Source organism: Denticeps clupeoides, chromosome 20 (assembly GCF_900700375.1).
Source record: "Denticeps clupeoides chromosome 20, fDenClu1.1, whole genome shotgun sequence".
In the NCBI taxonomy this organism is placed as follows: Eukaryota; Metazoa; Chordata; class Actinopteri; order Clupeiformes; family Denticipitidae; genus Denticeps; species Denticeps clupeoides.
Genome location: NC_041726.1, coordinates 15,039,724 through 15,052,707, shown reverse-complemented (window position 1 = coordinate 15,052,707; position 12,984 = coordinate 15,039,724). Strand labels below are relative to the sequence as shown.

General features: G+C 42.6%; 1 protein-coding gene across 2 annotated transcripts in view; it reads left to right on the top strand.

Moving 5' to 3' along the window:
* Positions 1 to 12,329, top strand: part of ctdp1 (CTD (carboxy-terminal domain, RNA polymerase II, polypeptide A) phosphatase, subunit 1) — a 77,741-nt gene extending 65,412 nt beyond the window's left edge. For both annotated transcript variants that reach the window (XM_028964762.1, XM_028964761.1), the window contains exon 13: positions 11,462 to 12,329. In XM_028964762.1, the coding sequence (XP_028820595.1) occupies positions 11,462 to 11,633 (172 nt within the window). In that variant the 3' untranslated portion in view covers positions 11,634 to 12,329. The remainder of the gene's footprint in view (positions 1 to 11,461) is intronic.
* Positions 12,330 to 12,984: the final 655 nt, after the last annotated feature.

Below are 12,984 nucleotides of genomic sequence, written 5' to 3'. Positions count from 1 at the left end.
GTAAACTAGATTCCCGCTGTGTAGGTAAATCGTGCTACGCTGTTTACCGTCCCTGTTCGAGTTGTACTCAGGATCTCGCCCACAAAAAAGCAGTAATGGAGACATTAGAGTGCTCTCCCTTGTGATTACTCCATCATCTAAAATGGGCCGAGAGCTCCGGACGGTTGGATGAATGCCGTCGAGGCGTCCTGATGTACCTCCAGTCCCCAGCAGACCCCTGCGCCAGCCTTTGTGTATTTTAAACTTCAATTAGCCAAGTTCATTAATAGATCGCAGCAACGCAAATCAAGCTAAACGTAGAGCTCTAAAAAGCAGGCAAATTGGAACAAGTCTCCAAAGACTCGGCTCTTAATGACAGTTTCCCCGCTAGATCGGTTCAAGCGACAAATCTATGGTTCAGGAATCCGGGCCTGAACCAAAAAAAAATAATAATAATAATGAAGCACATTGTGTGCGCGGCCCGTCCTCGGCGTAACATGCGGTTTATAATATCCAGTGTCTGTGTTCTCCTGCACGCCTGGCACGTCTGTGAAATGCAGCGTTTAATTAACCACTTGTTCCGCTTTTTAAACGCAGAAGCAACCAAAACATTTGTGTTTTTTCCTAATTGTAATTCTTAAGACGAGCTCCCGCATCAGCACGCTCATGAATCGGCGCGTTATGCAAGCGAGCCTGCCGGGCGGGGATCTGAGGGGCCGACCCAATTAATGCCGCAATATCCGCACCACGACGCGCATCCCGGGCCCACTGTGTGTTTTTCCCAGGCACGCCGCATTCCGGGCCGGAGCCAAAGTACAAACACTGCTCACGCATCCGGGGCAATTACCATAATCCCAATATTTCGCAGCGCAGAGGACCTTATTCAAATGAAGCTGCTACTGTAACCACGGGACAGGCTTATCGTGCCATGCCAAGAGGACGGTCTCTAGCCCACAGCTGTCTGTTCAGAGGATCAGAGGAATTCAGAAGTGGACACGTCTCTGCTGTTTGTTTCTCTGATGGCGGTGCGTCGTTTGGCAGCGCTCTCGGCGGACGCTTTGTGCAAATGTTAACGTTTTAGTGATGCGTACATGCTTTGGTGTGAATTTTGGGATACATGTTGAAATAATAAATAATAAACTTAGTAAATTTATGGGTGATTAACCCAGATGATAATTATGAATGGTTATGATGAGGATTATTATATAAAATTTCACACCACGTGGCAGTGGGAGGGGCTTTGTTTTTTTGCACTTAAAAATAGTCTTTTTAGTCATCTGACTAATTAAGTAATATGTCTAGTGACATTGTGACATTGCCTAAATAATAATAAATTCATTTTAATTGCATGTCACATGGAGTTATTTTCAGTAATTTAATCTTTATTTGTTCATATTTCTTGAGCAAAATCAACAGTGAAGAGACACACTTGCAAGTAAGCATGGAACCTGTTTGTAGATACTGTTGTTTTTCATTTTTTATTTCCCTGTTTTGTACGTGGAAGAATTTGATGCTCCATAATCTCCAGACAGGGAAGCTTTCCGACAGCGTTCGTGCAGCGTGAACTCCTGCCCTCAGTACCCAACCAAACTTGCACCAGCTCACATGCAGATAAATGAGCATCGACTGGCCGCGTTAAAAAAAAATTCTTATGTTGTTTCGTTTCCTCCTGTCTGCTCCGCGGGGCTCTGATTCGTACGCCGTGGGGGTTTCTCTTCTCACAGTTGAATTGTTAGAAGGCCTTCACCCCGGCTTTTCGCATCGTCAGATTTCTGCAACCGCCGCAATAATAAAGTCCATTCGTATTTATAATTTAAAGCGGAGCATGTGTGTGTTTTATGTTCTGTTTTTTTTAATGCCATTTTTGACTGATGGCACAATATGCTACTTGCGCAGTTCCAGTTGTAATGTCCATGGCAATAGGTTCTTCTTTTGTGTTTGGAATTGGATTCTGGGTTTGGCGCACTGCTGGGTGCTGCTCTTTATGACCACAGGAAGACAAAATGTCACACAGTCTCGGGAGTAGCAAAGGTCATCGGCAGGTTTAACCACACAGAAAGCATTTCACGCCCATTTGACCCATCACGCTTACTGTCTGTTCACAGCCCATCCTGATAACATGGGACCTGTACCTGTACGGTCTGCTACTAGGTAATAAGGAGAACATGTTCATTTGGGACTTTTTTTACGGCATGCTTCAAAAATAAATGTAGTCATGGTGTCATCGGTCCATCAACAAGAGTTTGTTCAAAATGTTAACTATTATCAGAGGCCCCCACGGGGCCCAATTTTCACAGCGTGGTTTTGAAGTTGTGCATTGGAAGTGTCTGATAGCCTCACATAAAGCAAATCATCAGGATTTATACAAATAAATAGAAATAACCCAGAAAGGACTAGTCGCTAGTTATTTATAGACAAACCCACATAACCATTTTAATGTTGAGTGTCATTGTTCCAGTCAGTCAGAAGATCAATTTTAATGATTTTTGTTTAAAATGGAATCTCCTTCCTGTCAATGTGTTGCATGCTTCATGGTTTATTAATGACTGGACCCACTGCCTAACACTATTTAAAATTTCTCTTATCAGTTTGATTGGATCTGACTTGGGTCTGAACCCTTGCTCTTGGGATTTTAATTTGATTAATTGATTGGTTGTTTTTTGTTGTTTTTTTTTATTCACAAAAGGATACAAATTTATTCATGAAATACAGTTTAGGCTTGCATGATTGATTCTGAAAAATAAACCTTTGACAAGTTTTTGTAGCCCTTTTAACCCAGGGAAAGTAAAGTAACAGGGAATGAAGTTACTTTACTTTACTTTATTTAGCAGACGCTTTTATCCAAAGCGACTTACAGGAGGAAGACACCAGCAATTCACAAAATGTATTATTTTGTGCAGTGCGTGTGTAACACTTGTGCGTGTGTAAGAGTTAGATTTGTCTGAAATACTTTTTGAATAAGAGGGTTTTCACCTGCTTCTTAAAGGTGGTGGTAGTCTCGGTTAGTCGTATGGAGGACAGCAGGTTGCTCCACCAGCCAGGGACAACAAAGGAGAACAGAGTTGATTGTACGTCGCTCTGGATAAGGTATTTCCAATCAGTTATAGGGACAGTCTCCCTGGAGCAACTTAAGGTTATGTGTCTTGCTCAGGGACACAATGGTAGTAAGTGGGATTTGAACCTGGGTCTCCTGGTTCACAGGCGAGTGTCTTACCCACTAGGCTACTACCACCCTACCACCCTGTGAAGAGGGAATTTTCAGTCTCATTTCATTTGCAAGATCTGAGAGGGCGTCCAGGTGTGTAGCTGGCTTGTATTGTATTGATGTAGGAGGGTGCAGTTCCATTTACAGCCCTGTAGGCAGCAAGGATTTGAACTCAATGCGAGCAGCTACCGGGAGCCAGTGGAGAGAGGTAAGAAGAGGTGTAAAATGGGTGTATTTTGGCTGATTGAAGATGAGACGCTGCCATATTTTGGATCATCTGGAGTGGTTTTATGGTGACTGCAGAGACTCCAGCCAGGAGAGAGTTACAATAGTTGAGTTTCGACGAGGAGCTGCGGCAGTGGCAGCAACGTTTGGCACAGAATGTTGTTTTAAAAAAAAAAAAATGTGCAGAACTCTCAGGTTCCCAGAGCTGCAACATGCTTTGGCCTGGGCAGCTTCCCTGGCAGTTTGAACGGGGTAGTGGAGCTCTGATCTAACACTGACAGACCCTGACTGTTGCTCCTCAGCATTAACAAGACTTCCTCCTCCTCCCCTTCCAACCTCTCTGTTTCTGAGCCACAACTCTTTTTCAGACTTGGTCCATTTAAGTTGATGGTCACTGCCGGTCTCCAGCCATTTAAAACAGGTTTGGATGTGTCTTTAAAAATTCCAGTTTTGGGTTATGGTTCTTGGCTGCATGACTACCTGTACCTCTGCGTTTCAGTAGGAGATTATTGTGGGAGGGTTATTTTGTATAATTGACCTTGAGCTGCTAATTTTCTGGGAGCTAGTGGCCACATTATCCACAGATGGGTGCTAAAGGGATAAAATTAGCATTAATGAAAGTTTGTGTTTGTCCCTCAGACAAATTGTAATGGGTTGGGTTATTGTTTTTTTCTGGAATCGGCTCTGAGGCATCCTCTCAACACTTCACAGCAATTAATTGAATGTTCAGTGATGGTAAGATATTAAACATACACGCACAATTACCCTCCAGTTGACTGACTTTTTTTCCCCTTCTTTTTTTATGAAGACTAGATTAGGTTTTCACACTCGGGAGCTGTGCAAAGTATGGAAATGACTGCCCATGATTGTGGTTGCGATCGCTCAGCTTGGCGCCAGCTCAGGATTGGCTGGTTACTTTCTCATTCAGTGGGGGAAATAATTGTTTGATCTCCTGCTGAATTTGTAAATTTGCTTGCCTAAAAAGAAATGAATAGTCTAGAATAGTCTGAAGATTTCGCTCGGCCACTATAATCTATGATCTTGCCAGGTCGCTCCATAACCATAATGTACTTCTTCATTAGCTTCTTTGTTTCCTCGGCTGAAGGCTCATGCTGGAAGGCTCATCCACTGCCCATCTCTAGTGTTCTGGCTGAGGGAAGGACGTTCTCCTGCACCTTGAGCCCAAAAGCATGGTGTTTCCACTTCCATGCTTTCCATCCCATGTTGTAGGAATGTGTGCTTTGGGTCATATTCAGTATTTCTCTTACTCCAAACACGGCAGTTGGAGTTGATGCCAATGAGTCAGTTTTTGGTCTCGTCTGACCAAACCATATTCTCCGATCCCATCTCCGAAACATCCAGATGTTCACTGGCAAAATTAAGATGGGATTGTACATGTGTTTGGCACTGCAAGTCTTCAGTCCATTATGCCGTAGTGTGTTACCAATTGTGCTCTTGGTGACTGTAGTCCCAGCTGTCTTCAGATCATTAATAAGCTCCTTAGGTGTAGCTGTTTGCAGATCCCTCACCTTTCTCATGATGCTCCTCACAAGGCACGATCTTGCATGGAGCTCCAGATCAAGGGTGATTTTTGTTCCATATCCAAAAAGTTGTCATCTTCTCATCAAAGGGGCAGTGGTGGCCTAGTGGTTAAGGAAGCGGCCCCGTAATCAGAAGGTTGGCGGCTCAAATACCGATCCACCAAGGTGCCACTGAGCAAAGCACCATCCCCACACACTGCTCCCCGGGCACCTGTCATGGCTGCCCACTACTCACCAAGGGTGATAGGATAAATGCAGAGGACAAATTTCACTGTGTGCTGTGTATCACGTGTGACAATCACTTTACTTTATATTTAAGTTTCTTACCTTGTAGTCCATTCCAGCCTTGTGCAAATGTTGTTCCGGACATCCTTTGAGAGCTGGGTGCCAACACGAGTCAGAATTCAGGTTGGATTGTAGGGAATCAAATACTTATTTCACTCCACCAAACTCAAATCAACTTGTGTAGAGTTTTTTCTGGAAATTTGGTTGATATTCTGTCTCTATCTGAAAATGATACTACTAATAAAAATTGGAGAATGTGAATAGGCAAACATACAAAAAGGGGGTAAAATAATTATTTCCCCCACTGCATGATGCAGAGTTTTGGTTCCCGTAAAGGGAGGGTGCTTTAAGATCGGCTGTCAGAAGAGTCGTGTGGATTTTCATTCTGCGGCAGCTTGCTGGTGGACTTGTTTAGCATAAAAATTAGAACCCAACATTAGAAGAACCAGTAAAAGGTATCGAAACCCAGTTTTCTATCAGATGCATGCCATTCGTTTCAAAGGATTCTCGGGTTACCAATCACAACCCAGGAGATATTTCCAATGTGTTTCAGAGACACATTAAAGCTGTTAAGACAGCTTTGTACGGGTGTGTGTGCGGTGAGTGTGGGGGGGTAGCACAGTCAGTCTCTTTTAAGAGGTCCGTGCCAGTGTCACAGCCTCATTAAAGGGCGGTCACAGAGGAGCAATTAGACCAGGCTGTAGGGCGAGGGAGATGAAAAGGTTTGTGTCCCTCTACCCTGAACCGGTGCCAGAGAGGAGACTCCGGAGGAGGAGGTGCATCAGGGGATGGAGCCGAGACCTGGTGCTGTTAATTATCACTTCTCCTCCTCCCATTCTTACTGTTTTCTTAAATGCACACTGTGCCACACGTTTTTCAGACTTTAAGTCTGGCCGGTATTTCACAACAAAATTTTATCTGACCTATCAGATGTAATATTATCGAGTAAACTTTGAGTAAAGGAACAAACTAAGAAAACTGAAAGCAGCGTCCTGGAGGAATGGGGACATAAACCCAACAAAGTGAAGCTTATTGTCACTTCTGCATGGAAATTGTGTTGTCTTGGAGATTTTGTGAATATTGAGATTAAAACCTCCCGTGCAGTTTCTAATTTCATTAATTACATTATTTTATACAGTGGGGCAGCCACTGATTGTGCAAGTTGTTCTACTTAAAAAGATAAGAGAGGTCTGTAATTTTCATTATAGGCACACTTCAACTGTGAGACAGAATGTAAAAAAAATCCTAATCAAATGTTTGCCCCACTATAATTAATGTTTTAGAAAAAAAAGTTTTTAATTATTTTTTTTATGAAAAACATGTGTGAGTGAATTCAGGCTGCTGTGTTGCCCGATGGCAGGTGGTTTTTGTCAAAATAGCACATGAAGACTACTACACTGTATCCTTGTTTTCTCCTTTCTTATCAGTTCAACATGTTTTTAAATAATAATAATAGTTTTTTTTTTAGTTATCTTTCAATATGACAACACTTTTGATGTGACGTGGTCGCATTTGTTTGACTTCTATTGTCATTGCTATTGCTTAAAAGCTCCATCAAACCCGAACATAAAGTTCCAGGAAGGGTTTTGTGCCATTCATTTGCAGTCGTGACTGGTAAGATTCAGTTGGCCACTGTGATCTGAACAAGTTTTCTCTGTTCGTGTGGAACATTTATACCTCTTGGAGCTTTTTTCTTTTTCTTTAAACATGTAGTTCTCTTTATAGTCTAGAACAGCAACGTGTCCTCTGAGACACATCACAGTGGTGGCTGCGCTATAACTAATGTTTAAGTAAGCAAGCCTGACAAGCAAAGCACAGCCTAGATGCAGAAACCAGACACCGTTTTCATCATAACATAAAAAAAAAGGGATAATGAATTCATGTGCATTTTCTCTTCTCCGCTCAGCACTGCATTAAACCCTTTAGTATATTTGTGCATTGATTTTGCCTTCACAAAGTATTTTAAATTATATTAATGATATTAAAGTGGATTTTCCCGAACTGCTTAGGATCAGAGCACAGTAACATTAGACAAGATTAGCATACAAATCACTGCTCCTACACTGAGTGTATAATCACCCAAGGTAATTGGGTCACGATGAAGAGAGCCAGTTTGCACATGTTGTAAATTGTACCGAGACAAACAATTATTAATTTAGTAGGTGTGGGCAATATGAAAGTTTTTTTTTTCCCTGATATTGCCAAACCAAACATATTAACAGTTTATTACCATATAAAACCAGGACCTTCACTGCCCTCCTCAGCTCCGTTTCCAGCTGGCTTCACACAGTCAACCTGCATGTGTCACTTCCGTATTCCAGCGCATGTCTCCCTTTAAAATTAATATAAACACACACAAAAGATGGAAATCGCAATCTAATTTGTAATTGGATTCTGGAAAAAAAGGCCACATCTGATCACCGAGATTGAGCTGGATTTTCATTGCGATCCCATCGACCGAGATCGTAAAATCGCCCAACCCTACTAAATGAGTGGACCGGGGGGGTGTGTGGCTGCTTTGTTTGCCTTGATGTGTTGGATGATTAATAAGTGGGCAAGATTTACTCCTTTCATTCGGGATGACGTCTGCAGAGCCAGGATTCATTTTAAGGCACTACCACTGATCACCGAAGGCACCCATATTACACTGTGGTGATGGAGTAGGGTATTAACTATTCTTAAAAACTTTCCCACATTACCCAGATGCTTTTTTGCTGGCAACGGTTCATTACGCCCAGAGTTACATCTATTTCCCTATTGTTGTTTGGTAAATGAATTAGCGCACTTTGGCGGAGCGTCTAATCCACTGAACCATACTCGTCCCCCTGAGCTCCCTGGCTCCTAATGAGAAGGCGGAGCATCTAACAAAAAAAACACACAATCAGCCAGCTAAGAGGAGGCATTTTCAAAGTCACTGTTTCCGCATGCAGCCGTTCCCACGTGTAGTTCAGTACGACCCATCGGCAGGATCTTCTGCTGTCCTTTAGTTCCACGGTGTATCTGTTGCAATTCAGCTCTGTAGGGTCGAGTTGTGTAAGTTTAAACCCTTTGGTGTCTGTAGTGTGACATCTTGCTTTTTAACTGTTTTCGGCACAAACAGCGTGTGGGGGCATCGCTGTGCCTGACTCATGGTTTACATTTCGATCTATTAAAAAGGTTCAATATAAGATGGCTAATTTGAGTTATTAATAGTACTGGGTAACGATTAAATAATTGAATCGCGATCAATTGCACGACGATTAATCACATAATGCTCTCTTTATTTAGTAGTAGTAGTAGTAATACTTGCACGCACACACACACACACACACTAATCGCTGAAATGGAGAGGACTGAGCCTTTGTGTTCATGCGCCTTCATTTCTGGTCTGTTTCCGCGAAAGACCCTTCATGCAAACCTGTCCCTGCAACGCAATTACTCCTCTCTTTTAAAATCTCTCACTTTAAACCGACTACATTATTTTTAATTAGTCACTTTGCAGAAACTTTGTTTAAAGTGACCCCTGTCGACTGCTAGCAGGTTCATTTAGGTTTGGCACCAATAGTGTCAAAATAGTATGTGTCTTACTGACTTAATAGTCACTTTTAACCTGTGCTGAACAAATACAACACATTTTGTGCTTAGTGTAATAATATAAAATGTTTTATTTTAAATTGCACATCTCATGGTTGCTAACCCATCCAGGGAGGAGATTACTGTTTACTAGGACCTGAGACCGAGACAAGTATATTTGAAACTAGGATCTGTATGGCTTGGAAATTAAGAAGCAGGACTGTGTCTTCTGGACGTTTCTGTGTGATTTTTGAGTCCAGCGAGGAGGGAATTACAGTATGGTCGTCAATATTCGCACAGATACCAGATGCTTTCGTGAGTAAGGGCCGTGCAGAAACACTTCAATTTCATTGGCTTGGAGTTGGAGAAAGTTATGCAGCGGGTGATTTTATGTTCTCTGCAGACCTTGCTGCTTTCTGGCACTGTAACATGGAGAAGTCGGTGTTCGCCAACGTTGACCCAGATCAGCAAGCTTCTTATCGATCATTCGTTAGTTCATTACGCCCGTGCTCTGTCTATTAAACGATTGCCTTGGTGAACAATCAATTCGCTTTATGTACGACTAAACGCGCAGTGACTAAAATGGTGATCCGCTCAAACGATGGACATTGTTCTATTTAGACACGCATCCCTTCTCTCACTCCCTCAAGTTAAAAATTCTCCCTTACTTGGTTTTCTTTTATTGTCACTGTACAACGTCTCATTGTTACAATCAAATTTTAGGTGCAGTACACCATAAACAATACACAATTATTCAAGTTAAAACAAAAAAGGCAATAAAATAAGTAGCACTCGTATGTACATCATATTCAACTTGTTCTTTATCCAATGGTAAGAGTCCTTTGTGTCTTTTTTGCTAAAATACGATCACATCCCTTCTCTCTCTTCCTGTCTCAGCCATTTATCCTCTGGTGGTTTCGTTTTCATCTGTCTGCCTCTTTTCTTCCTGTTGCTTGTGTCTGATGCGTTTGGTGAGGCACAAGCCACCTTCAGAACTGTCAGTCGCGTTTAGTCACAGCGCGTGTGTCGTGTCAAGACCTCCAGCTCCTCACAGTGTATCTCGCTCGGTCTCATAACTCGCATTCATTCATGTCCGTGGTTTTCTTCTCCCCTCGGTCGCGACAGAATCCCTCTGCGCCTGCAGGTTATGTAACGGCACAAAGGGACCGGAACAAACCAAGAGTAGCATCTCGTTCCTAGTCATGGTTTCTTTAAATTCACACTATGCTAGGCAATATCCACATTTAAGGTGATTCTAAGAGATGCTGTAAAACAGCTCACATGGTGGAGGGAAGAAAAAGCTGTTTTTTGGGGTTTGTTTTTCGTTTGATATTGGTTGGTTCAAGCTTTCCATGATTGTGCAAAAAAAAAATAGACGGAGGTGTTTAAGCTGCGCCGTTCCCTTGAAAATGGTGTAAATGCGCTGAAGAGAGGAGACTCTTAAGCCAGGAGTCGCATTTCATTCGAGTCGCATTTCAAAAAGCTGACACCTCTTGGGGGTCTTAAACTGTTGTTAGATTTATGCCGTGTTTAATGATTAGTAAGATCATATGGAAGTTGTGTAGAGTTAGCATGGCGCCGCCCCAAAACACGTCCGGCCAGAATTTCAGACACAAGTGTTTCGTTTTGGACATTTAGTTACACTTACATTCATCCTCCAAATCCTTCATTTTGCCCGGGCTACCGTCATGCACAGTCATGCACAGTCATGCACAGTCATGCACAGTCATGCACAGTCATGCACAGTCATGCACAGTCATGCACAGTCATGCACTAGTCTGCCACATGCGGTCATGTTTGAGCTATTTTGTGATGTTCTCACCTCCATTTGCTCCCGGAGGCCAGGTGATTTGGATTGTGGGGGTTCAGTGCTAATTTTCGAGGTTGCTTCCATCCCGCACCATGCTCCTCCCCCTCTTCCGCCTCCCGCAGCGCCGAAGCATTGTAGTGTAAAGCAGATTTGTAGTGTAAAGCATTCTCTGATGTCTTCTCTGTCTTCTCTCTGTTTGTCTTCATGTGGCTTCCTGTGATTAGATCTGAGCGCTCATGTCCCAATAAACCATGAAAACAACTTAGTGTGAGAAGGAGAGACAAATTGGAGAAGCAGAAGCTGTTAACATTTTAGGAGACTCTTTTTAGGCAGCATGGTAGTGAGAATGATAGGAGATAATGAGCTGGACTAAAACACACTTTCTTGCTTTCTCCTCATTAATATCAATGGGTTTGTGCTCCACACACACACATACACACATACACACACACACACCTCATTGATCTGTAGGCCTGAAAGTTGCCTGCTGTTTTTATCTCAACTCAACGTCTTTATTCCAACAAGATCCAAGTCTATTTCACCAGATTTGGGTTTGGCACCTGCTGTGCGACTTGTGAACTGTCTTGAGAACCAATTTGTAGTCCCAAAGGCTGAAGAGTAATCACATCACTGTAAACATCTGGACTAAAGTTTTGCCGTATTTTTTTTTTTTTTTTATTATACAGTTAATGAGTTCCATTCTTATATTTTACTGGTCTTGCATTAAAAAGTGGAAAACAAATGTATGCTCCTCAAATTAATACATTATTCATTAATCTTGTGTAAGCGAAGTAAGTAATTGTTGGAATAGTAATTGTTGAATAATTGAATTAGATGTGTTAAACCTGCGCCCTTTCTCCACAGGGGTAACAAAAGGAAACGAGAAGATGGGAGGGAGGAAGACGATGGTGATGAGCAGGAGACTCTCGGGCTCTCAGACAGCCAGTCAAGCAAGGACTCGAACGAGGAGGGCAGCAGCTCGGAAGCTGATGAGATGGCCGCTGCTCTGGAGGCGGAGCTTAATGACTTCATGTGAGATGGACCAGTTCACCTGACCTCTGTTCCCTCAGCCCACCCGACCCCAAAAATCAAAAAGATAATTCTCTGACAAAACAGTCTTTATATCATACAAAAGGATATGTGTGATATTTGCTGCTATGTTTGGCTAAATTTGAATTTGATAAATTTGTATTTATCTTTTTTTTTTTTTTTAATCTGAAAATTGCAACTGGTATTTTAAAGGCTAATTTTAACAGCTAATTTCACATCAAAGCAAAGGCAACATAATATTTAATCTTTTTGGTAGAGAATTACCTTCAGACACAAGACTGCACTGTCCTGAACGTCCTACTGTGGTAAAAGAGTGTACGGTGCTGTAACAGAATTTCTTTCTGTACGTGTGCGTGTGTGGCATGATGGGATTTCAAATACTTTTTACCAAACAGAATAAATTTTGGTTGGTTATAAATGAAGTGCAAAACGAACATAGGGGAGAACCAGAACCAGGCGTCCAGACCCACATTGTCCCCTTTATGTCTTCTCTATACACGACACGACGACGAGGTATGAGCTCAGACTAGTGAGATGCTGAGCTACACTCCTCAAACATGTTGGGCTCATTAGAAAAGCTGAAGAAGACCTCCTGCACGCCCATCTGCCTCCACCTCCAAGCCACCTACAGGCCTGAGATTAGTACCTGCAGAACACCATGTCTCTGTCTTTGTCTGTTTTTAGGACTTTTTTTTTTTTTTTTTTTTGTCTGTGCAGTGCACACTCACAGTTAGAGGGTTTCTGTTTTATTGTCAGAAGATGAAATCTTTTCAACTTTGCTTTTTATAGAAAATACAAAGTAATTGGTCATAAATGCCAAAGAGCCTGAGCAGCTCAACGCTTTCTGAAGACGTCCTCTCCCATTTTATTTGGCTTTTCTGATTGTTACCATCACTGACCTACCAGACCTACCAGACATCTTGTGTTTTCCAGTTCCATGTCCTACTGCTTCCGCACCATAAAACCATAGCTCCCCCCTCCTTCTCCAGGGCACCCTCAGCCTTAACTCTCAGTAGAACATCACCCTGAACACAGCTCTAACAGATGGTACGTCATGCCAAGGGCTTCACTTTGGCCTTTTTGGGCGTTTAGTTTGGAAATAGATTTAATTCTTTGTTTCCCCATGTCCTCCAGCCCCATGTCTTACGTTCATCCTCCAAATCCTTCATTTTGCCACACACCATAACCCGCCTCTCTGCCTCCAGCCCGTAACTCGTCCGCTCCGATTTCAGTTGGGGTTGTTTTGTGTCGTTCTCGCCTCCGTTTGCTCTCAGAGGTCAGGTGAATTGTGAAGGTTCAGTGCTGATCGGTTGACTGCGCCACTGTGATTTTTCGAG